The 26,827-nt window shown below is 36.0% G+C and overlaps 1 protein-coding gene across 2 annotated transcripts in view; it reads right to left on the bottom strand.

Moving 5' to 3' along the window:
- BABAM2 (BRISC and BRCA1 A complex member 2) overlaps nt 1-26,827 on the bottom strand; it is a 162,359-nt gene that overhangs the window by 125,586 nt on the left and 9,946 nt on the right. For both annotated transcript variants that reach the window (XM_056489005.1, XM_056489006.1), the window contains 2 exons: nt 15,913-15,989; nt 3,984-4,078 (listed from right to left, as the gene is read on the bottom strand). In XM_056489005.1, coding sequence (XP_056344980.1) covers nt 3,984-4,078; nt 15,913-15,989 — 172 coding nt within the window. The remainder of the gene's footprint in view (nt 1-3,983; nt 4,079-15,912; nt 15,990-26,827) is intronic.

Raw genomic sequence — 26,827 nt, 5'->3', positions numbered from 1 at the left:
AGACAAGCAGAACTCATTGCTGTGGCTTTATATTTTAAAATCACATCCCAAAAACCACTGAGCTCATTGCCCTTATGGGGGGCTCTCACACTAGAACACATAACATCTAAATCCTTCCTAACAATACAAATGACAGACTTTTAAGAACAATATAGTTCAAACAATAGTAGTTAACGTAAGGAGTCTTTGAGGTTTCTTGGAGTTACTGTGGGCAGGGGTACAACTGACACTGTTAAACATGTCTCATGCTCCTGAGTAAATAAACAATTAATGGAAGAGGGGAATATTTAAAGGATCTCTTCACTACCCATTAAAAGCTAACTCAGCAACCAACAGAAATAACGATTAATACTTTGAACAGAGGCACAGAAAAAAGTACAACCTTCATGACAGTCCTCATATAGCCAAATGAGTCTAATAAGCACAAATACAAGAACTTAAAAACAAATAAGATATAGAGCGTGACAGCCAATACACTTGAGTAGCACAATGAGCTGAATTAACTCCACAGTGACTGAAATCTGTACTCAGTATCAACAAATACACAAGGGAAAAGAATCCTCCCAATGCTAATTGTGGGCATGAGAACTGCAGCGGCCTATTCTCTGAAGATCTGTGATGACAGTATCTTCCTCCCATGCAAACGCAGCACTAAGTATTCCCACAAGAAAAATGCTATATACTAGCCCACAAGGACATATTCAGCATTTAGTAGGCTTCAGGAAATGCTCATGTCCTCTTGCCTCCATTCCCACTAAGGCTATTCAAGCCCTTTTGATAGCAATGGGTGGGCAGAGTAATTCTGGGGAGACTAGCTGGAGACCTGAGGTAGAATACTAAGACACCCATTTCCTTGAACTGTCAGTTGCCTTGCTGAAACTTCTATTGTATCCTCTTTGCCAAACAGAAGATAATTCAAAATCATTGGAAAAATGGGGTTAACATTTTGAATAAGCACTTCAGCTATTAACTGGCTCACATTAACAATCAACTAGGCTAACATAACAAACAATTCTTGTTACTCAAACTGGCGTCATTGTAATGAGCTCCAAATTAATCTCATCCGTACACAATCACTAATCTTGTTGTGTGCCAACTGAATTTTTAATCAGAACCGAGTGAATCATAGGTTGTTTTTAAAATACATTTCTAATACTTGTCATCCAAAATGAATAAACACTAGAGCAGGAAAGAACTTTTCTATTTACATTCTGAGAAGCTGATTTTATTTATGCATACTATACATGCAAGTATTAAATGCATTTTGATAAGAAAACATTCTTAATGACAATAAAATGTAAAAATGTTTCTTTTTAATTGCTCTTTGAGCATGAACAGCATCATCAACTTAAAGAATTTAGCCCCCTGACTGCAATTAAAACTGTATGACAAACCAAAAGGACCACTTGCCCCACAGCTGAAGTGCTGCACAATGCCAGTATCACTGGCAAGATCAGCATGCACACAGTTAGACCCTGCGACCAGCAGAGTAACCACTACTGGTAAGACATGTAATGAAGCACACACTTTGCAGTGCTGAACTTGAGACTCAAGCTGAGTTTCAAATTCAAGTGACTTTAATGTTTGTGCAAGACACAAAAGCAAAGCTAAATTTCAATGAGCATTTTCAACTTGATTCTGCAATTGCAGTATCAATTTAGGAAAGCATTTATAAGCCCTGCTTATAAAACAAGAGTGTTGAGCTCAATACATCGCTCTTCTGCTGAAATACTGGCCTAGTCATTCAAGAATTCTCCAGGGGAAACAAAACCAAACCCAAAACATGAACTATTCTCTTACAGCATTCACTTTTTAAAATGCAGTATTTCTGGAATCTTACTTTAGCTGTCTGGCTAACAGCTGCTTAACTGAACAGCTATTACCATACTCAGATGAAAACCTAACTGGAAGGTCTGCCCATGGCCATGGAAACTGAAGAGTGACTGAAACGATCTGCAACACAGCCATTCAAATGTCTTCAGGGAAGCCTACTGACAACCTCCATTAGAGCCACACGAGCTGGAGGAATCTGGAGTACCTGGTTCTCCTTTCAAGCTAAGCATAATGCCTGACTCAAGCCATCTAACAACATGTGATGACTTCTTGGAAAACGAGACACTCAGACAGATGAGAGCAGTGCATGCAGGCTCAATATCAGAATTCCCACAGATCTGATGGCACATATTCCTTACTTAGAGACTGTGCTCCTCATTGAATAACATCTACATGCTTTTGTGCATGGTAGATTCTGTTTTGATTGCCAGGAATGGTTGCATCAGAAGTATTGAAGAGTGCTCAAGATTAAGAGCATTAAATTATGGTCAACGTGCTAATCTGTATTTTACTTCTAGTCAGTAGACAGCTACATCAACACATTTAAGAATTCTGCTAATATCTTAGAATTTAATTAAAATTTTCTTCATTAAACAGCTCTCGCATTTGTGGAAAAAAGGGAGCTATTCAAAGATTTGGCACAATAAGCAAGTTATTGTTAAGGCAACATTCTGAAGAAAAAAATCTACAAACCATATGGAACTTTAAACAGTGAGTGCAAAACCAAAGGTACACTGTGTAGACCACCGCTGCAAGGTGGGAATAACATGCTCCAACATCATCAGGACAAACTGAAGGTTACATTTACATGGTGAATGCTTCAGCAAGGCATAATGACCAAAGGCTTGCAGACTTATTTTTTGGTTTACTCTAATTATTTTCCAATAGGCTGGTTAATCTCATTATGTATCAAGAAGCAAATGGCTCTTCTTTCCAACAAAAAGACAAGAAGTTTGTTCTGTGCTTAGGCAGAAGAAAAGCAACACTCCCAAAAAAAACATAATTAATGAAAAATTTAAGAAAGAAAGAAAAATAAGGATGTTTTTATCTTTGCAGGCTTTCCTGTAAAATACAACTGTTAGTGACTTCTTTTCATTTGAGAAATATGGCACCATATCCCTCTCAGCAAGCTTCTCCATCTGAACAGCATTTCTGCAAGATGTCCCAAATTACTTTATATCTCATTTGCAATTTATTAATTATTTCTATTTCCAGTACATTAAAAGGTGCTTCTCTTCTTTTAATATCAACTATAAAAAGTAACAACTAATGCAAACACTTCTCAGGACGTTGTAAGATTTTAAAACAAATGAGAAAAAGAGGAAAACAGAATTGGTAAATAAAGGAGTGTGAAAACAATTCTAGAATTGCCATAGAAAGAAAAGCTTTTTCTATAAACTAGCATAATGAAATAACTGTTCATCAGCACCATGCCTCCTACCCAAAGGAGTTTGCAAGCTTGACAGTGAAGTGACCAGAAGAAAACAAATATGACATTCACCTTTTAAAAGTTCTATTAGGTATGTTAAAAAAATTATAAAAAACAATTCTCCTGATTTTTGTATATAACTTATTATGAGGTAAAAGATAAAACCAAAAGTAATAGTAATAAAGCTGTATAAGAGTATTTTCTCATTCTGTTACTCCCACCTTTTAGAAGGTCATTTCTTTGTCCAGATAACCCTAACAGACATGAGCAGATAGCTTTCTTTGATGAAGTGGTTCCCAGAACATGTTAACTAGATATATCCTTCCTCAACAGAAAACAAAAATCAACGTGACACCAAATTACACTACTTTATTTCAGAGATAAATGTTTTTAAAGACACAATTGATCAACCTTTTTTTTCTGAGACAGACATTTAAGAAGGTCATATATTAAATAGACATATTTTTACAGATATTTTAAGTAACTCCTACAAAGGTAATATTGTCTTGATTAAAGTATTTTAAACTTTGTCCCCCTCCATTTATGGATTCAACTTTAAATCACTTTAGAAGGCAATGTGCTTACACACAAAATACCAGTGAGATAAAAGGTGTGTCTCTTCTTTATTTTGCATTGTTATAAAATTCCTGTTGTTGAAGCTATTCTAAAAAAGTGAAGTCTTTCTGCAAGGTGTAAGGTTCTCAAACAGTAAAGTACTTACATGCAAGGCAGAAGGATCTGGCAAAAACTCAGCATCCTCTCCAAAGATAAAATCTGGTGGCAAGTCAGGATAGTGAGCATTAAAAATTATATCCCCTGAAAAGCAATAAATGAAAACATTGTTTGCACTTTTATGTATGCGCTTACAAATAATAAAATAAAATAATCACATACAACACACATTTTTTAAGACAGAATTTGACAGCTACATTCCATATATTTTATGTATATATCCATATAATTTTTACAAAAAATTCACATGCAAGATAAGCATCAGATGTTTTGGGGGATGAAGTCAAATTCCTGAGGCACAGCTTCTTCCTCCTCTGCAAGCAATGAAACGTGAAATACATTATTGCATTGTATCTCAAATGGCAATTCAAACACTATTGGGGCTTGCCTCAAAACACCAAGTTGGAAAAGTGATCTTGTTTTAATAAAAAGTACCATATTTACATGGCTGTGCTTTGTCTAATAAAAGTCAATTGAAAATTACTAAGGTCACGACTTCAAAATGCCAGAGCTTTTAAAAATTAGTAGCACTTACTCCCTCTCTTCTCCACACCACCGCCAACTCTTAGAAGGAAAAATACACAGTTCAATAGGAACCATTCCAACTACCTAAATTCTGGCTAAGAGAAATGCAGTATTGCACATTTAAATGGAGAGATGAAAATTAACTGAAAATATAAGACTTCATCACAGCTTGGCACTGAGCTCTCATCTTGCCAGTGTCACGAGATAAGCAATTAAAAGAAATTTGGGTTCTAGTATTTCACTAGTACACATACTTCAGAGTTCATATAGATCAAGAGGTGGTTATAATTATCTGAGCTTTCAAAAAAACCCACCCACTGTTCAATAAAAAAAAAAATTTAAAATAAAAGTAAGTGCTTCTAGCCTTACTTGTATACTTCTCCATCATTCTTTATGAAAATATGAAAGATTAAATGAGTTTTTGCATAAAACAGATTTATGAGGTAGGAGACATTAGAAAAAAAGACTGCCTGCTACATGTTACGACTCGTTTAAAATCCACACGGCAAAGTAAAACCAGCATGGCAATCCTTATAAACAATTCTGTTCAGAGAAAGTTACACCACTTTTTCTTTCTTAAAAAACTATGAATGCAGATCAGGAGAAAATAATTAGATGAAGAAATCTTGCACAGCCACATCGCTGGCTCAGTGATGTCACCATCTCAAGGCATTTAACATGACAGTTTTAATTGCAGGTATTCTTTAAACTTATCTTGGCCTTAGCTGGAAGCAAGGATGCCATGAAGATTAATTGCAGAGGATGAAGGCTCATGAACAAGAAGCCACTGGCCAGTTGGGGTAGGTATTCTCTACAGTATGGCTCCAAATCACAAACTCACTGATCATGCGACGAGTAGAGCACAGTGTGGGTTTCTCCTGTCCACACTCCCACCTTCCTTTCACAGCTGTCAGGAGCACGTGTAAGTATGGTGTGCAGAAAATAGCAGAGGTCGGCCAGTTAAAATTCCCAACACACTCAAAATAAAAATAAAACCTTGCATTTCATTTAAAATTCATTTAAAAGAATGAAACAGGCACCAGTCTTGGAGGAAAATGCATAAAATCGCAACAGGAAATGCATCTATATTAAGTAAGAAAAAGTAATTCCTAGATTGCCTAAACTGCAATACAGCACTGAAGAATTCAAAAAAGTTGATGTTTACTAGACTGGATAGTTCCTACACCACCACGATGCAACCCTTTTCTTGATATTTACTGCAATTGAAATGTCATGCATGTCTCCTTTCAACAACCTCATCAATCTCTACATAAAGAGCAGTGAACTTGAGATTATGTACTGAAGGAGATTCACCTTAATACATTCTTTGACTGAGTTTTGAAAGAGGCATGTTATGAATAACTCAGAACAGAGCACAGTGATAAAGCTTGGCCCATGACTTAGGCAGCCCCATGCTACTCCAAAGGAAAGGACTGTACCTGTACTTCTGCCATGCTCCCATGTGAATCTAAGTAACTCATTTAGCACACACTCATACTGCAGGTGCTAGCTGCATGCTTTTCATTCTCTGCATTCCTGCTTTAACAGGGCTGCTGAAACAGAGTAGCTAGATATATCTACAGCCCAGATCACTGAGGAGCTGCACTCCAACTACACACATACTAAAAAAAGCTGCTCAGAATAAAAGAAGGCTCAAAGTAACAGCGTATTTTTGATGTTACACCTCCATGTTTGATAAGTGGAAAACTATTACAGAACTCTACATCACGAGACAGTTTCAAGACTCTGCCTGAGTAGTGAGATCAGCAATAAACCATATCCATTTCTATGAGCTGCACAGTAAGGGGTGAACTCCAGGAAAGCCGTGGCAGTAGGTGCAATATGGGGGTTCAAGTAAGTACAAACTCTTTCCTTTCATAGAGTGAACTCAAGGCAGCTCCCAGAACACATTATATGCAGTGCTCAATACAATAGTGAATTAAAGTTGGCATCATTAGTTTAACATGCTAAAAGGTAAACTTTAACTATCTGGGGTTGAGGTCAGTGGCATATGCCACGCAATGATTCATGCTGGGGGATCAGGGACATGTGGAGATGGTACCCTCCTCTTCTGACCACTCAGCTGTGATGCGTGGTCACACCTTGGTCAGGCACATCACGTTGCCTGGACATACCAATCAATTACCTATCTCATGTGCTCATACTTGTCCTTTACCACCTTCTGTCAGACCCTTCTTCCACTAAATATCAGTGGCATTAAGTGTGCTTATCCACAGTGAATGACCAACAATGCAGATATTTGGATTTTAAAAGTGTTCATGACCTACTGATACCAAGGAACTATTCTGGTACAACAGACAGAATCCAGAATAAAAACTAACACTGTAATATTTGATTTTTTATATATATAATTATTTATAATTGCTAAAATTGCTTCTACTTGTCCAGGGCAAACATGCCTCAAATCTAAATTCCCAAGTCCTTTCAATAAAAGTCACTTTGAGACCAAATATATCAATATTAATGCGAATGCTATATCCAGATTATTTTTCATATAATGTACTCAATTTCCAAAAGGCCACATGTTATATAGCTATATAGGTTCTCTAGGCTTCAGAATAAATAAAACTACTATTTCAGTGCCTGTTAATTACACATTCACAAAATACTATTGCTGAGACCATACTCAAAATATTTTACAACCCTATGGAAACAAAAAACAATGCTGTTATTCTTACGTTCGAACTAAACAGAAATGTATAATTTATGCCCTCCTACCTACAGTACCATAGGTTCTTAGCCAAATGCAAACCCTAATTTATTCTGCTACAATCAAACCTCACGCAGGCTGACAATTTAATAGAGACAAAGAAATACAGAACAAAACATTGTTTCCACGTCAATGTTAACAGTTCGAAAAGAGCAGTGATTTTCCATCATCTGTGGCTTCATTCTGGAAGTTAAAGACAGCATCTTGCTATCAAAGATTTCACCTTAGAACTAATTTTTAACATATTTAAAAATGAAAGAAACATTCCCTCAACCAAATCTTATAAGTCCCACTTCTGCCATGAATCCAAAGTCGTTCAGCTAGTTCCTAAAACAAATTAAAAAAAAAACCTTTTCTTTAACCACATCAAACATTCATACACATCACCCCCAGTCTCTCCAACTTCTCTGATCTGTGCTCTCCCCTTTCTTACAGTCTCACATATGACTTGCACAGTTTACATACTAGAATAGAAGAGGTAACACCTTTTTCTCTAAAAGGCTTAGGCACCAATGAGGGTGTTTGCCCTAATCACGGCTATGAGGAATGAGCTATTTTCCTAAATTACAGCAGCAAAACCACACAGTACATATCAGACTACAGATGAAGAGAATCCATCCTAAAGCAGAGTTTTGTTCTTGTTAAATATCAAAACCTGGGGAAACTAACACTGCAGTCAATAGTTTGCTTGGCAGGGCTATGCCACGTAAATAAAAAATGCTTCTTTACACTCAAATAAAAGGTATTCAGATGGAGCAATGCAAATTTGATTTTACTTCACATAAATATTAACACTAGCCTTTGCAGTAAGCTTACAAAATACAAGGTGCTAAATGTTTTGAATCACAAGTTAACAGTTTGTCTTGACCTGCTAGAAATAGCTGTTTTTATAACAAGTACTGTATTTAATGCCTGCATGATATTATCTGTTGCTTACCCCTTCAAATAAACTGTGCTGGGGCAAATAAAAGTAACACTTTTAGCCAATAAAATTACTGTGCTTAGAGTTTAAGAGTAGTTACCATTTTAACCTCGGAGGGAAAAAAAAAAAATAAAAAAAATCAATATAATCCTGCATTCTCTGCTATTCTCATCTAAATGACACAAATACTCTTCTTCTTCAATCTTCAGCACAAGTTTCGAGTTTTCCACATGCTTCAACTCTTTTGTCCTTTTTCCCTTCACGAAAGCCAACTGTGTGGTGCTCCACTGTACTACTGACCATGACCAGTGTAAGAGCAAGGCAAGCAAAACCTTCATACTCAGACCATACTTATCTCATTGTAGTAGATATACCAGCCAATAATTACTTTGATGGAATTACATTTCCAATTATCCAAAAATATTACTTTCTCTTCCCTTCTTTCTCCTCAGGCAAACAGCATTAAATGTTGAAATGTTTTACTTCACAGAACTTCAAAAGAAAAGCTAATTTTCTCCCCACAGACAAAAAGATAGAAATATTAATACTTAAATCTATAATTTCTTTTAAAAACCACATGGGCTGTTCTTTTCTCACCTATCAAAACGCAGAAGCAAATCTAACAGAGGAGTAAGAATTGACTACAAGCAAGACAGTTGTTTCTCAGCAAGAAACTGAAAAATTCTAAAATCCCTACAATCACTTTCCACTGGCCTATCCAGTTTTTTCTCTCCAGGTAATTTAATTTTCGGGGTATTTTTCTTCTTTTTTAAATCATACTATAAATTTGTAGTACTGAAAAATATCATGCTAGGAGTGCCACAGCATGAACATCCCTATTTAACCAACAGCAGCAAAATTAGGAAGCAGCCCACCAGCTAACTTCCTAAACTCTATTTTTGAAAGGATATCTATATGCTTCAGTTTCTTCTGACACCAAGAATTTCTAAGTCAGCATAAGTATGTAGAATAAACACGTGTGGCCACTGCAACCTAGAGTAAGATCAATTTGAATGGAATTTGCTACGATGGAGATCAACCCATTTGACTTTTAAGAAATGCAAATGCAACTTGATCACAAAACGCATTCACAGATAATAAGGCAACTGCTGAAGCAAGAGACCAAACTATGTGCAGAATCAGCTCTGGGAAAATACAGAAAGTGCTCTTGTTGAGTATTAAAAAGGAAAAACCAGTAAAATTATATTATTCATCAATTCAAAATTCTAACCTGTCTCTTCTAGTAGCCATGCAAACTGTAGACAAGAACTGATCAGTCTCTTCTATAAACAAATTCTTATCTAAACCAGCCAGTTTTAATTGTCTTTACAGATACAAAAATAATCAGTTACTCACTGCAACCAAGATACTAAGTCAGTGCAGTAAGCAGCATGAAAGGATTTAAATTAACTAAATGCAGACCTGCCTGGAATCCTGATCACTGGATTAGAGCCTCTGCAGGCTTTAAGTCAAAAACAATAATGTAATACCTACAGAATCCTTTTCTAATTGGTTGGCAAGGAAGATTAGTTCCTGAAATGACAATAAAACTTGTTAAATACAAAAATACTACTACCGAAAAAAGATACATGAGTAATTCTATTTTGCTGTGGTACTGCTGCTGCCAGACTATTCTCACAAGTAAATTTGAGCTTAATTTCTGACTTGATGTGTGTATCGAGATATCAGAAAAGGAAAGACAGAAAAGTCAGCTTAAAGACTCAAAACCACCTCATAATAGAGGGACAATTTGAAAAAAAAAATTTGATTGCATTAAAAAAAAAACACTTCTCAGCACCTCTGTGACACTTCAGAAGAAATCCTAGCTACTCCACCCCACGCAAGGCTGTGAAAGACCAAGTCTCCATAAATTTGGTGCAGCTGATTAAACCAAGTTGTTTAGTCTCATTTGAGATGTCTCAGGGCACATTTATGGCAGCTATGCCACATGGTTTTCAGAGAGATCAGTGCTTTGTGGGTTAGAAGCTGAAAAGGCCTAGCAAAGTATTCTTGGGAACCTCGGAGTTAAGACACCTATAGTTAGGCTGGTGAATCAAGTCCCACTTTTACAACAGAAGAAGGAAATACACAGGAAGAACTTGCAGGATGTTAATTTAAATCTTGGGCAAAGGATTGCAGGTGTGGGCCTTTTTTTCTTCAACTGACAAATGCTGCTGTAGGAGAAAAAAAAGTGCTGTACAACTACAGAAAGTATGTTATTTAGTAAAGTGGGCAAATCTGCAAAAATAGAGTAACATTAAGTAAACTGGATCCCAAGCTGAGCAAGAAGGCCTCAAGACAATCTCAGTAACTTGCTGCTTCTGTAGCTGGACAACTACTTTCTCAGAAATCATAGTATTACAATTGAAGTGGACAAAGATGGAACAACATAATTCAAGATGGGATAAGATACTGGTAGAAAATAAAGCCAGGTGACACTGGAGAAATTAAAACAGAGACACTGGGTAGGTGAGAAAAGGAAAGGTGAAAGCAAAGGACAAATAGATTCAAGCAAATGGACCTGAGACCACCACCATTATGTGCAGCCCAAACAGGCAAAAAATGGAGGAAAGAGCAAGGTAGCAAGGCACTGTGGCAATACCACTGAGGAGGCCTATTGTAAAATCTTTTAAATCTCTCTAAGTCCAAACTTGTACATAGATACTTCTAAGGTCACTTCCCTTGATGAAGAAATATGTTGACTTACAACTGCAAAATCTTCTGTAATTTACTTGCTCAAGGGAAGTCCAGAATGTAAGAAAAAGTGAACACAGAACCCAAGTAAGAGGAAAGAGGTTTATTTAAAAGGGGAAAATATTGCAAACTTTGTATTCAAAGAAGAAATGTGCAAGATTAGACTTTCTCTTGATACTCTCATTAGGTATATTCATTAGAGAACAAACAGGTTACTGAAGGAAAAAGATTTATTACTCCTGTCATGTAAATCAACACACAGCCAAACTTAAGGAAACATATTGCCTGGAAAAATCTTTGGTAACTTGCATGACCCAGCAAAAAGACATTTATCACACAGGTAAGCATAACACCTAAGTGTTTCATCTAAGTGAAAATATGAATTACAGCAACCAGTAAGTCCTTCCCATAAAAGCCTCAACCTAAATGTAGCCTGTGTAAAATAACCTAATGGTGCAAAAAACACTAATACATGCATAGCAGAAACATACTTATGAGAATCTTAAATCTTACAATAACTTGAAAAAATCATTTTTACAGTTGTTTATTGGCACAATAAACAAATTCTTAGCAAATAACTTGGCAAAGCAGCCTTTGAAGGGGCAATAAGGAGGTCGGACTCTTCTCTATGTTTATCCTTTTGTTTGTTCTTAATTATTTTCTTAAAATAGAAATCCACAAGAAGACTGGATGAAATTACTGAAAGAGTTCCATCATAGGAATATAAACAGATGAAATTTTGTACCATGTATTATGGGCAATATTCTTAGAGTGGTTAGGCAGCAAGACTGATTTCCTCCTTTAAGGCCCATAACTAAAAGGAGTAAGAATCTAACAAACAAAAATCAGAAGCAAAAAATGAAAAACTAAGCTTCAAATGAGACAAAGGAAATGCTCTTCAGGATCAAGGAAACCAAAGTGGCAGTAGAACTCAGAGCTATAACCCACTCACATAAAGACAGTGAAAATCAGACAGAAGATGAAAATACTAGAGTTCAAGAGGCCACAGAGAACAGTAGCATTGCAAGGGCAACACATTGTTTAATCACTGTGAAATTCCAGATGACAGCACTCAAGGTCAGAGAGGGAAGGAGGCATCAGTGCCTGAAAAAGAAAATGTGAAGAGCAAAAGCAAAAAAAAAAAGTCTGATTCCCTAGCAAGCAGCAATGCAAGCTTGAGTGAAAATGGAAAGCCAAACCCAAGACATTCCAAGGTTTTCTGGAAAAAAAATTGTAATTTGATTATAAATGGCATGTTTTAATTATAAAGACTATTGCAGTTTACAACTCTGCTTATTCTGACAATTTCTGTTGGTATCTGCATTGATGTTTTATCAACTAAGACTGAAATATCTGCAAGAGTTACAAAACACTTCACCTCAAAATACACAAATACTTCTTCAGAAAGAATACTGAATTTTTCTAAGCAGATACTGCAGTCCAGTTAGCAGCAAAGAATACCCCTGCATACCACACAAAGTAAGTTTTGTCCTAGAAACACAGATACAACCTCTTACAAGGTATTACAGACAGATTTCCTGAAATGAAAACTCCAATTAAGAGATCTGATAAATTCAAATACAGAGGAAAGCGTGGAGTTTAACGCAACATCATTGAGTACTGGATGAACTAATAAAAACAATATGGCCATCTCAGATTTCAACTGACAGTCTAGCAAGACTAGAATCAAGTTTTCTAAATATCCTCACCATGAAAACAAACAAAAAAATTATTTCCCTTACAGAAGCAAATAAAGTAAAAGAGCCTCCCTGAATGCATCACATAAATTAGTATGACAAACTAATTTATCTTGAACACTGGCATAGTATTTTCTCCAGTATGAAACTGTGGGTATCTCCAAGGTTCCTGTCTGGAGCTGAGTAACTGTTCATTGTAACATTCCAGCAGCTCTGCATACTTGCACAAGTAAGGTGAATGAGACATCTTAAAAAAAACAAAACCCTATTAAACAGCCAACAAGCCATTCTGAAGTCACAACATGTTTGCTCCTATCTAAGTTTACAATACAATTATTTTACACTACAGGTAGGTAGCCTTGCCTGCAGTACTTTCTCCTTTTCTGAGAAGCTGTGAACTTTCTGGTCTTTTGGAAAACAGGAATGCACTGTGCAGTTACACTTCCCTAAAGCTGCACACCAACAGTTTCCAACACACTGGGGTTCTACAAGGGTGCCTGTGCAGTGGCAGCGGTTATGATTGATGATATGCAAAGACCTAATCTGTTGCAAAGAGGATGCAACACAAACCACAAAGGAACTACACACTTCAGCCTGTATTTGGTACCACATCTGAAGCCCATACACTGGAGATCCTGAGCGCTTTCAGCCAATCTTTTTATTCTGGCAGATTTCACAACTTTCCTTTGCAGAAATATTCTGCCCCTGAAAGATAGCATATCTAGCAACAGACTACAACAAAGTATCTAAACATCTCTGTTTGCACACTATGGCTGCCTTCCCCTGCCATCATTACAGATCTAAACACAAAATTATTAAAGCTTTCTTGAATTCTGCTCACATCACCATTTATTCCACATGCTGTGAGACTTAATGATTCACAGCATTTTCAAACACGCAATGCTGAAATGTGGAGGATTATTATTACTTGAATTCACAGCTATTATTAGACACCTCTGAAAAAGATACACTTGTTTATACTATTTTCAGTTGTCTTTGATAAAATATGTAACATGCTCTGTAGGGTTTTTTTGTTTAATTGTGTATGTGATATAAAAAATATAAGAACACTAGAGAAAACCTCCCAGATTTCTTGATACTGAAATTTAAAGCATATTCCATAATAATATTTCTAGGTACTTTAACTGGACTACAGTAATTTAATATATTAATATAGTCTTTATTCCTGTGCACTTGCATATGGGCACTTTAGTCTATCCATTTTTCTTCATGAATGATGAACAGCTTCAGTCTCTACTTGAAATAAGACATCTCTCAGAACATACAAAGATGGCTCTGTATAAGGTAAGATGGTCCCATAGAACATGATACCACTCCATAAAGCATGTGAAACTTATTTTGACTTGATCACAGTCATCAAACAAGACTTAAATGGAATCTATTACACATTGCAGAACACATCAAGACTCAATGGGTTGAGTTTACCACACATTTTAACAATTTTTTAAATAAAAGTTGTACCTGGGAGGGCAGTTGGCTTCATACAATACAGCCATTACTTACAAGACTTCTGAACAAATGCAGAACCCCTTATTTTGTTTAAAATTATTACTAGGTAGGACTTAAATTTTCCAATTTTATTTTGTGAGAAAGAATAATTAGTAAGCTTCTGGAGCCATAATTTCATTTATTTAGAAAAGTCAAAATTGCTATAGTAGGCTGATAGATGAGCCTGGCTCCTCTCTTTAACACCTGAGTAAGGTTCCAGATCAACTTATGGGAAAGACAACTTTCCTTACAGGTGCCAAATGGAAGCTTTAATGTACTTCTAGAATATAAGATATATTCTTATATAGAATATAAGGAGCTCATTTGTGTTGTTTTATGTTCACAGATGAATAAGGACTTCCAGTGAATGACACAATGTTAAAAACACAACCAAACAAAAAAACTGCAGAAGGAATACAGTAAAATTCTTAATACTTAAAATGTCTTGGAGAGCTACAGCCTGTGTATGATGCAGTCTAAATAGCTAATATCAAAGCAGTGTTTTAAATGCTTACCATTTCTGTTCACAGCAAGTACCTGTTCCCTCAGAAAGCATACTTTCACAGACTCACAGGATAGCTAAGGCTGGAACAGCCCTACTGGATACTGCCTAGTCTGATCTGTCAGATCAGAGCAGGGCAAACAGAGGAGATTGCTAAGGGTCACATCTAGCTGGGTTCTGAATAGCCCCAAGGAGGGAGATACAAAAACTGCACAAGCTCTGAGCACAATCTGTTCCACTTTTGAGCACCCTTGCAAAATAATTTTTATTGTGTTTGAATGGAATTTTCTACACTTCAATTTGTGACCATTTCCCTTCAGTGACTGTCACTGAGAGGAGCCAGGCTCCTTCATTTATCCCCATCAGGTATTTACAAACATTGGTAAGATTTGCCCTGAGCCTTCTTCTCTGAAGAAGCCCCAGCTATTTTGGCCTCTCCTCATAAAACAAATCCCCCAGTTCTTGGTCATCTTTGTAGTCTTTTGCTGTACTCATTGCAGTATGTCCATATTGCTCTGGTAACAGACAGACCAGAACTGGAAATAGCACTCAAGACGTGGCTTTACCAGAGTTGTCCTAAAACCATAAATGCCAAACTTTGAATTTTACTTTATCTGAAGATCTTCATCTTCTTTGATTTTTCAGATCAAAGATTGAAAATTGTTGTTAGAGATAAAAACAACACAACCATTTTTCAGCAGTTCATATGTTTAGAAAAAGTTACCTTCTAAAAACATAGAAAAGCAAATTTTATTCTAAACCTTTGAAACAAGACACAGACAAACATAACACACACTGAGTGGGCAAACGAACTAGCTATCTACAGGTTCTCTAAGCATAAAGATGATTTAACAATACAACTAAATTAGAAAAAATCAAATTCACATTTCCCTAATCTAGTTAATTATACTAGTCATTGCTAAAGATATATAATAAAATAGCAGACTAACATCTTTTATTGGAGCTTAATAAAGAATTATTCCTAAAAGAGACAGAAAGAAACAACACAAAACATATACAACTTATAAATTAATCTAAAAATGGTCATGAGATTGTCTTAGTCATAACATTTTATTAGAAATACCAGGGATGTAGGTTGTGACTTTTGACTTTTAGAACTCATTTTTCAAAACTGTAGTCTCACAGAAGCCTTTAAACTTATCTTAAATATTACATATTCTTGATAGTTGCATGTTCTTGGAATTGAAGCTTTAAGAGAAAACAACAAACACATGTATCTCAGAACTCAGTTAGTCAGACAGACACACTGGAAAATTAGAGAGACATGGAACACTAAAAGAAAAGCCAAGATGCAGCTGCAAGATTTTTTTAACTTACATTTGAGTGTTTCTCCTGCATAAGGGATATGTAGTTTAAAACGATCACAGCTGGGTCCGGGGGTCAAAGATGTACAGCTAAAAATGAAGATAAGAGAAGAAAGAATGTGCTAAGCAGTTACAGATGGTAGCAAACACTAACATTATTCTACAGGATACAAATGACTAATAGTAAAGATATTGTGACTACTAGAAATACTCATCCTTATGATTCTGAGAAAGGAGAAAAAGTGGGAAAGATGCAGGAGGCCCACTCTCTTTTGATCAGCAGTTCTCACAATAGCATAAGAAATGTTAAGATTTGTGCCAACTCTCTCTTATTTTATAAAGAAAACATATATGCAAAATGCTCTGGTTTGAATGTGTAATCAGGATGCTCTCAATGAGTCAGTCAAAGCCATCAAGTTCTCCACTTTGTATGAATTTTGCAATTCACATCTCTGTATGTCGCAGTAACATGGTTATCTGCTCCCTATCCCTGTGACCCATACAAGTGGGATCAATCTTGATTTTAAGCCACCAACATTTATTATTTTTTTATCTATTATAACATTAAAGTTTTCCCTTGTGGAAAAGTCTCACAGTAGCCTTCAAGAGGGCAAGTTTCAGAATCAGCTACTTGAGGCTATAACAATAAAGCATGTATGTTTTTGGTCTGTGACTTTCCTGCTATCTGGAGCACTGGAATAGCAGCTGGGCCTCATGGTGGTAAGTGAGAATTTCATAAATAAAAAAGTCACTGGAAAACTGTTTAGTGTCTAGGGCAGAGATGATCAACCTTTTCATAGCTTTTAGGTCATAGACCAAAATTTGCAAATAAAATATCTCAAAATCTCAGCTTCAAAAGAAGGAACAGGGACACACATTGTTTCACTGGCTGGAACGGTCTCTCTGCTGTGGGCTGCTGGGCATGCGGTGAGTATCAGGAGCAAAAACACTGGAAGCCCTTAGAAGTTCATTGCTTCATGTTTCTAGGGATCTTGATAGCCCTGAATCTTCTTGTCAGCCTAACATTATTGAGAACTGTTCACAGCCCCAGCATAACTGTTGCAAACCACCTAAAAATCAAAGCACGCTGGTCAGCTCTAAGAAAAACACTGAGTAATAAGAAGGGTAGACAAAGGTAAAATAACTTGGCTAAACTTATATATCAGATCCCTGGTAGAGCTCTGATACACACCACTCTCAGCATATTGAAACAAAACCCACATTTACTGGGCTATACACACAACTAAAAGCAGTAAGATGGGTAGGCCAGAAAATTGTAAAATATTCTGATCCTGCCTTGTCAGAAACAATATCGTAACTCCTGCAGCTTTATCTATCACATTGCACAAAAGGCATCAGGGCAAATGGAACAATCTTAATTCTCACTCACATACTCAAAACAGTTCAGAGAGCCATTTCTCTCAAGTGCTGGCTCTAGAGTCTCTTCTCTTTCCACTTGGAAGTTATGGAAACCATATGCACTAACTTCAGACTGTTTATATTCAGTGAGCTACATTTACCACAGTCAAACTTGTGCCTGCATGTAGCTTCCTCAAAAAGAAGCAACCATGAAACTACAGATCAATTAACTTAAATGGAGTTTCCACAGAAATACTAGAAAACATAAGCAAACCACTTATGTGCAGCTAAAATCTAGGACAGATACAATTAAGAGCCACATGCAGTTAACAAACTACACTGATTCAGCAAGAATACACCATATTTTTTCAGTATCACTACAGAAATTAGATAACTTTCAAATCAAAAGCAGGAAACACATCTATCCTGTCCTGTCTTTGCCTTAGAAAGGTTTTTGCAACATCTTTTGAGAGTATCATGAGAAGCAATCTAGAATGACATAATTTAGATTAAAATTATCTACTATCAGGTATGTGCAGACTTGAATGAAAAGCAAGTTTTAAAAAAAGATTAGTTCACATCTTGCTTCATCCAGGAAGAATGACCTGACTTGGTTTTCATCTGCTGGAATAATGCCTCACATTTTACTGAAAGACTGAAGATGGAAAAGAAATGATGCTTTGTGAAACCTGCTGATTATGCAAATGTGAAAGGGAATACAGAATGTTGGACAATAGGATCAAAGCTGAAATATGTTTTGGTTTAATGGTTGCACTATTTATCTTTAAATTTCATCTAGGTAGGGCTTATCAAGAAAAGTAAGCATCACCAGCCTGACCAGGAATAAAATCAACTTAAGAATACAAAAGATTGGATCCCTAGTGCAACAGAAAGAAGGGGATATAATTATTTTCCAAACTGCACTTTTTTAATAGGTGAGAACAGCAAAATGGGAGTTCTCACTGTTAGGCTAACACTGTTAGCCACTGTTTAATGTCTCTGGATGAATTTAACAGCTATACAGACATTATTAGCTACTTCTAAATAATTTCTATGGCTTACATCAGGTATAAGACAAATTCGAGGAAGCATACAAAAAAAAAAAAGGCAACATAAGAAACCCTTTTCAAGTTCTAAAGTATCTCTGCAACATCATTTAATATTTAATGAAAATTTCTTTCAAAGTATCACAGGTCACAGTCTGAGACATATCTCAAATACCATCAAAATTACACTGTTGTTAGCTTTTCAACAGACACAAAAATTTCTGATCCTGTAAATACCCTACCATCTTTTCTTTTAGCACAATGGGCCATTTGGAAATACTTAGGGAAAGTATAATATTCTTTAACATTAAAATAAAAGCCTTATTTAATGGTGAATGTCCCTAAAAGCAATACTAAGTACTTTTCCTATATTATTACACTGCACTAGAGATGTTTTTAATTTTATTGGTCTAGAAAAGATAGAAAGTGACAGTATTAACATTTTTTCCCCCAAATTGCTCTGGCTGGGCTGCACAAGAGACTTCAATAAATGCAATAGGCTAAGCAACCAAGCAGAAATATTATATACATCCATTTGAAAGGAGGCAATTTCTTTTTAGAATAAACAGCAAAAGAACAAAACTCCTAAGGCAAACCAAAACTTTGGTTTATGTAGGCGTCTACGTGTGACCTTATTTCAACAGAAAGCCCCAAGTAATGGCCTGACTATGGACATTATCTCCTCCTTGGATTTCCTTAACATACACAACCTCTTAAAATTATATACATGTCTGACCTTGAAACAAAACGTAAGGCTTTTGTTTTTTGGAAATGTGATCCTTTTCCTTAATGTGGCCCACAGAGAAGTAACACTTGAAAAGGAATTACTTGTAATAAAGTCTTTCAAAGGTTATTTGCTGTATTTTCTTTACAGGGAATTGACATACAGAACAATAATATCTGGTTTTGAAAATTAATGTCATAAGCTGACTCTATCTCCTGATATATGGGTGTGCTATCTCCCTCTTTATTAATAGGAAAATATTACACTGGCTTGCATTTATTAATCTAAGTAATAATATTTTACATAAGAAAGACACTGAAGCAGGAATTAATGCTCTGATTCTCAGAGCAGTAATATATCTTAGTCTTCATAAGATGATTAATTCTATACCACAAGATCTCCCACAATGGTTTCCCTACTGAAATAATAAAGAATCTTCAACTTGAAAAATTTCTGGAATAAATAGGAATATCATTAAATGTATTGCTTAGAATTGTATTTCCCTATTCAAAGGGGCTGTGCTGAGACCTATTGTTGGAAATTGGTAGTTGGAACAGAGTATGCAGCAACCACAGCTGCATCCCTTTCACAGCAGATTTTAGCTAAGTTCCTTGAGCAGATACAGCAGATTAAACTCAAATTGAGATACATTACATCTTTAAGAAGTAATTATTCCAAGTAGGAGACAAGTAGAATATTCCTTTGTTGAGAGTTTGATGCACCTTACAAATTGTCTGTGGCTGCTGGGAAAAGGTTTCTTTCACAGTTAATACATCATACATAAACTAAACCCTTCTTATTCAAAGCCACTGTCAGCACCAGATGCTTAGTTATAAGTGTTCAGAATTCTTTACTAGTCACAAAAGGAAATAAAAAAATTTATCCAAACAAAACAACAACAACAACAATACAAACCAGGAAAGTCACTCAGTTTTGCTGCTCTGAATAAGGCCTCAGTCTATAACAACAGGCATAGTACAATGTATCTTTCTGCAAAATGAACCTCTTCCTAGAGAATCCTAAAAGCCTTTAAGACTGCAGTTCTACTTAACAGCAAGGTTTCCTCTTATACTAGTGTATTTGTGATTGACTATTTTGTTGAATTGACACTTGTTCTGTTTTGTTCAGGTTAAAAAGAAAAAGCAAAAAAAAACCAAAAACATGATGTTTTACAGGATTGAAGCCACAATGATATGGAGGACTCTGATAATCCCAGATTTCAACACCATCGTCCCACAAACTAGTTTTCTAAAACCATCATCTGAAAGCATTCCCAGAGAAGCAGTTTTAAATTATTTGGGCTCTGGTAAGATCTTATCCAAAATTATGTTCTGTGACAACTGAAGGGATCACAATGAAACAAAAGCACAAGTGTTTATCACTTTAATCATGAAAGTCAGGAGATAGATGGTTATTCTACCCAAAAACTTTAAAAAACACCCACAAAACCCAAACCCATCAAGACCTCTCTCCAAACCCACCACTTTATATCCCAAAAATTTCAGTCAGAGGCTTAGTTTTTATGCCACTCCTAAAATCTCCTGCTTAGAACCATATAAAACCAGAGAGAACATTCAGAATTGCCAACAGAAGTCAAACAACTCTACAGGAAAATGAGTAATCTCCTTTTTATTTATTCTTTTTTTAATTTGTGGTATAGGTGTAAGCCCAAATAGTCACGTAAGATTTATCTGATGACTATCATATTTACTGATTAAAAAGAATGCAATGCATTTAGTCATTCTTCCTTCATAGATCACACAGAAGCTTTACTGCCTTTACTATGAGAAGACAAATCATCAGTGAATTTTACTGTACAACAGCAAAGTCAAATTAGACTAAGAATTTTAGCCTCTACAATTTCAGAAACTTAATATTGCCGCTGCCTAACCTGAATAATCAGAGATGAAAAAGCTTCTTTAATCTCATGATGCTTAGGCTGCTACACTTGCTATTCTTGAGGATCAGTACTTCACTGGAAAACAGACAACTGTTTTTTGCTCACCAGACTCTTGGTGTAAAAGACAAGACAGTTTCACACTGCATTAGACACACCTCAATGGAGAACACAGCCAAAAACCAATACACACACACAAATAATAAGCAACACCACAAAGTTAATTCTGACCCTGGATGTATTCCCAAACCCTCCCCACCATACCTAGGATATGCTTCCAACTGTTCCTGTACATGATGTAAAAAGATACTGTTATGGGAAAAGGAGGTCAAGTTACTTTCATAATACAAGAAGCTAAGAATGAATATTATTTTAGGAATGACAAGACACAGTTCAATCAGAGTTCCAGAGGCCAAAGGTTTTGCCAGCAAGAGTCAAATACAGTTCAGAGGCAAAAACATGTTGATTGTTTGTTACTAATAAGAGGCAGCAATCTTCAAAAAAAATTCCATCTAAAGCTCTTACACAGCATTTGCTAAGAAAAGCACCTCAATGTTCAAATCCAGTAGAACAGCCTTTGTCGATGCCTTCTGATTTTTATTTACTCCAATTTCTGTAGATGGAAATCTTCTCCAGTATTTCTTCAAGACAGAGTATTTAATCCCATTTAACTAAGAATTAATTGCAGAACTCACAACAGATGGGTATGCCACGTACAGAGGCATTAAGAACAATTAAAGTGTGCGGAGAGTGGAGGTGAATAAAAGGAAGGCCAGCAGGTGATAGGTTTTTTGCAAGATCAGGAAACAGAAAAATGGTGAAAATCACAGTTTAGAGCCTTGACACTGATGACAACACCCTGTATCAGGCAGTAGCTCCCTGCAGCACTGCACAAAGCTTTACAGGCTCCTACACAGTATTTAGAGTATTGAGCAGCTGCCCCTGAAAACAAACAGATCCAACCAAAATTCTGTCAATCAGACAAAATTTGAAATGGGAGAGATGGTCTACTCAACCAATTTTCACCTTCAGTTTACCTTCTTTATATAGACATATGTATTACACATACTAGAGAGAGAATGACTTGCTCTTAAAAGACACACATCATTGCTTTTGGGGAATTAAAACACAGCTACATTTAATGTACTTAAGTGCATCTCAATTAAAATATTAAAACCTGAAAGTGAACTAATAATTATTCAAAAAATTTCCCAGCAGATAAGCCCACTGTTTTCAGAAAACTCATTTATACTCTGTCTGGTTCTTCCAACTTGGTATAAAATTCAACTATAGTCAAAGACAACTTCTGACACTGCAATAAAGATTATGAAATTGTTTTTGAATTCTGATAGTACAGGTGATATTCCAGCAACAGCACTTCAAGCCACAGTTATCATCTGGGAAATTCCAAAGTGTCTCCAGATATCCTCAGTATAACCTTCATCTACTGTAAATGCTGATTTTCCTATACATATGCTTATGTTTTCTTGTAAAAAGTTCATCGCACTAACTGGAACTTCTAGAAAGCAATGGGATGCAAGACAGAACATATATACTAAAAAAATCCCACTCTCACTTCCCTTCTGCACCTATAGGCAGATTTGCATTTTTTTAAAAGTAAAGTTCAAGTAACGATTTAAAATCAATTCAGCTGCCAGCAATCTGCTTTCACTAGAAACACTATATAGAAGTATCTTATGGCTGTCTTAGTAAAACAAATACAGCACTTGTATATTAACAGAAAATGTAGATTTTCTTAATAGGAGTGAGGGTTTGCCAAAGCAGATGTTGCAGGTGGGGAGAGCTTTGGGACTTCTAGAACTAAAAATCTCCTTCAGAGCTGCCTGAGTCTTGTGGCAAGAGTTCTGCAGTCACCAAAACACGTTTGCCTCTGCTGGAGGGAGATGTCCAGCCCAGCCTCTCTGAGGGAAACAGAGGAGGCACACTGATATATATGTATTTTGAAATCACCTCAGAGAACTTCTACATTAAATTAAAACACATAGAAATATCACATGATTCTGGTATTTTTTTAGCACCAAACTCCCTGTTCATTTAATCTAGTAAGGCTGGGTTTAGAACAGCTCTTTTCCAGTCACTGTAGCAGGACAGGTTGAAAGGTGCTACCACAAAAAAGAAATGTGAATTACCATATCTACTGTACTTGCAAGTGGACTTGAAAGAAAAGCTCTGAAACTATCTCAACTTTTGATTCATAAAATATCTAGATTAGAGTGGGAGATCATTATTACCGGGTCTCAGGCACCTAATGATGATACTAATTAAGAAAAATAAGTAAGCATTGACAAAGTTTTCAACAAAACATATTTTACAAATATGCTTTAGAAACATTGATAATCAAACTGATTCCCTTTGTAAGCAAAATCTTTTATACTCTGGTAATTGCATGTAATTATTTTAAAAGATGACACACAGCACACACACGCCTCAAAACAATGGAACAGAAACAGAAAATGGAAATTTTAATGAGGGAATGATCAAAAATTGAACAGAAATGAAGACAATTGTGAAGGGACAACACTTATAACATGCACTCTAGTACAGTATGTTTAGGTAAATGAACTAGTGAATATCATAAACTGCCACTTGTTCACAGGAGGAGAAGGCACTCTTTTCATTATACTGTAAGACCAGCTGTACCCCAAATTCTTGGAACTCACAAGCAAATTTTTAGTGAAGAATATGAGGGAGTGGCAGATGCATCCTTTGGATTTACTTTATCTCCCTTCCCTCCTGACAGATTCAAACCATGTTTCAGATTTTCACAGCTGCCATTCAATTATCTATTACTCTGCAATGAGTTACAACCTAATAACATGTCACATCTTTTACTCCTACTGTTCACTAAAGTGAACTCCATTTCTGGAGAAAGAAAAATAGAATCAGACAGGGAACATTTTTACTTTTAGATTACTCTAAAAGAGAACCATTCTTCACCAAGTATGAAATTACAGACAACCACCTGGAGTTTCATATCCTTTCAGTGTTCACAGAAAAAGCATACTCATACAGCAAATCACAAAAACTGAGCTATTATGAACATCAGCTTTAATAAGTCATGTAGCATTGCTCACACTACTGGCTGTAGTAGCCATAAAGACTCCTAATCCATTTTCTAAGTAATTAAGTTCATTTTATTGGAAAATGCAGTGAACTGGTATCAGGAAAAAATCTCAAGGACTAAAATCATTGCCCATGCTCATATATTTTCCCATTTTAACAAACTAAATAAACAATGAATGGGTCATATCCATGCCCAGGATGCAGGGGTTGGAACTACATGATCTTTAAGGTCCCTTCCAACCCAAACCATTCTTTGATTCTATAGATATTAGGAGGGATATTAGGAGGGATCCAGTCATCCTATGTCGTTTGCATTTCCCTTTCAATGTTTTCTTCTAGTTGCAGAGTTTTAGATCTTTTTGGTCATATATGCCTATATTAATAGATTTCCTAATTTATAGACTCTCAGGAGAAGTTTATATTAATACAATAATGAATTCATTTTTTCGGATATGAAAGTTAGATCAAGCAAGATCATCACATCTAGAACATAAATACATAGTTTGCAGTCGCACCCATATTCAAAAGGGCAACTTCAGATTAAGTATATTTATATAAAATATCACAAGAATGGAGACATAGCACAAAGCCTGTGAAAAGATAACATCTGAATAAAAATATCAGTAGTTCTCTTATTTCTAACATTATTTTAGATTAATTACAATAAAGATATGCAGTAGACTAAAAAGATCAGAAGGAAAAGGAAATTGATATATAAAATTACAACAGACCACCCCATGGAACTGCACCTGCAGAAAGCAAGCTGCATATTACATTTTCTCCAGAAGGCTCACTCTAGAACCCCTCAGTTCACCTTTCACTTTTCCCTAACTTCTCATTCTCACATTTATACTCTCCGTTCACTGCCACCTCAGTAGTGCTAATACTATTTTCAAGATTAGACCAGAAAGCATAAAATTAAGCATCACCTTCCCCATGGTCCTTTCTAACTACCTAAAGAAAGGAGCTCCATGTACATTTTTCTTGATGACAGTCAAAAAAATCCTCTTCCCTGCAAATGCTTGTTTTTGCCCTCACTGTCTAGTTCCCGTTTTCCCCCAGCATCACAGTAGGAGCTAGGCTTGGCTCATCTCTTATTAGCCTTGCAGGCACAGAAAATCCTGTAGGACCTCCTGCAATGACAAGACTATTTATAAGCACAGTCACTTTTAGATCCCAGTGTAAAGAGAGTCCAGTCTACTCTGAGTTCTTGTAAGTCTGAGTCCTCAGCATGCCACAAATGCCTTGACCTGTCATTATGCCACTTCTAGTATCCCCCCTACAGCCCTAAGTTCTCCACCATTCTAATCTAATTAAACTGAATTTTGCCTATGTGCAACAGGTTAAAACTAAAACAAAGTCATGTACACGGAAGATACTACACCACTGGCAATCTCTGAGGAAATGATTCCTTTTAAATGTCTTCATTGCTTGTTTGCAGTTGGCCTGAAACCATGTCACCTTCATGGGGTTTAAGTTAAGGCTTAGGACTAACACTTATGGCAGCCTGGAAAACAGGACAGATAATCACCATCTATTAGTTAAAAGAATTCTCAGTACAGAAGTATTCTTAACAAAGAACATGAAACAATGTATTACACCAGAATCATGGCGCCGCCCCCCCACCCCCAAAAAAAAAAAAAAAAAAAAAAAAAATCCATGGCTGAAGTGCAGGAAAAACCTACGAACTTTTACTGAAGAGACTGAAACCAACAATCTAGAGGAAGGAGTAGAAAAAGAGAGAAAGAAATAACATATATTGGGAGACATTCTAGGGTTGGGTTTTTTAGGCATTTTAAGTTTAGAGGGCTTTATATTTGGCTTTTTTTTTTTTTTGTTTTCCATAATGACATTCTGCAATTTTCCCTAATTAACTCAGTTTTATCATTGGGATTCTTTAACTCTACAACAATAAAAATATTCAGTCCTAGTTGTCTAATTTTATCCTTTCAGTCATATACCACAGATTACAGAGAAAAGAACCTGTGGCCTACACTGTGGAGTGGTGTTTGCCTCAGACACAAATTCCCTTCTCTCAGGAAAGACAAAATAAGTCTGTTCCCTTTTATTGACTCTTACTTTCTTATGGATTAGTTAGGAGGCTTACTTTTACCTCAAGGACTGAACTTAGTATCTTCAATAAAAACATCAACTTCAAGAGTGAACTGAACTCTGTTAATTTGCACATACAGCTCTAAGTATTTCTTTGAGATGCTCACTTTCAGTTAGAGAATAGCTGCTTCAAAGAATGTCTATACTGGGCAATGCAATGCCAAGTAAATACCTACGATTGTAAATCAAGAAACAGATTAAAAATAATTAATTATTACATTTCATGGTTCATTCTTATTTCTAGAGAATGATCTTCAACACTATTGCACACTGATCTGTCACGACAAAGCCTCTGATCATCTCCTATGCTTTTAAAGCCCCTAATTTTATCAGACAATGTCTGCAACAAAAAAGCCAAAACATAAAATATATAATATTTGCTTCAGCTTCATCACAAGTGTACATTAGGTTTTTAATGTTATGCCTTGTATACATGCATACATATGAGAGAATGAGGCATACAAGAAATAACTGTGTATGTAAGACTGGAGGAATTTACTGACCACCTATCCAGGAAAGAATTCTTCTCCACTAATGATAAGGAGAAAAAAAAGTGAGCTGTTCTCAGCTTCTGGTGAAATGCAATATGCATCCAAGACACATGCTAAAGATCTGTTCAGTTCACATTAAACAAATGCAAGGATTTGGAAGTGAAGAAATTGGACTGGATACCAGTTATTAGATTCTAGCGGTCTTTATAACAAAA

The sequence above is a fragment of the Oenanthe melanoleuca genome, chromosome 3 (genome assembly GCF_029582105.1).
Source record: "Oenanthe melanoleuca isolate GR-GAL-2019-014 chromosome 3, OMel1.0, whole genome shotgun sequence".
In the NCBI taxonomy this organism is placed as follows: Eukaryota; Metazoa; Chordata; class Aves; order Passeriformes; family Muscicapidae; genus Oenanthe; species Oenanthe melanoleuca.
This window is presented reverse-complemented; position numbering and strand designations above follow the sequence as displayed.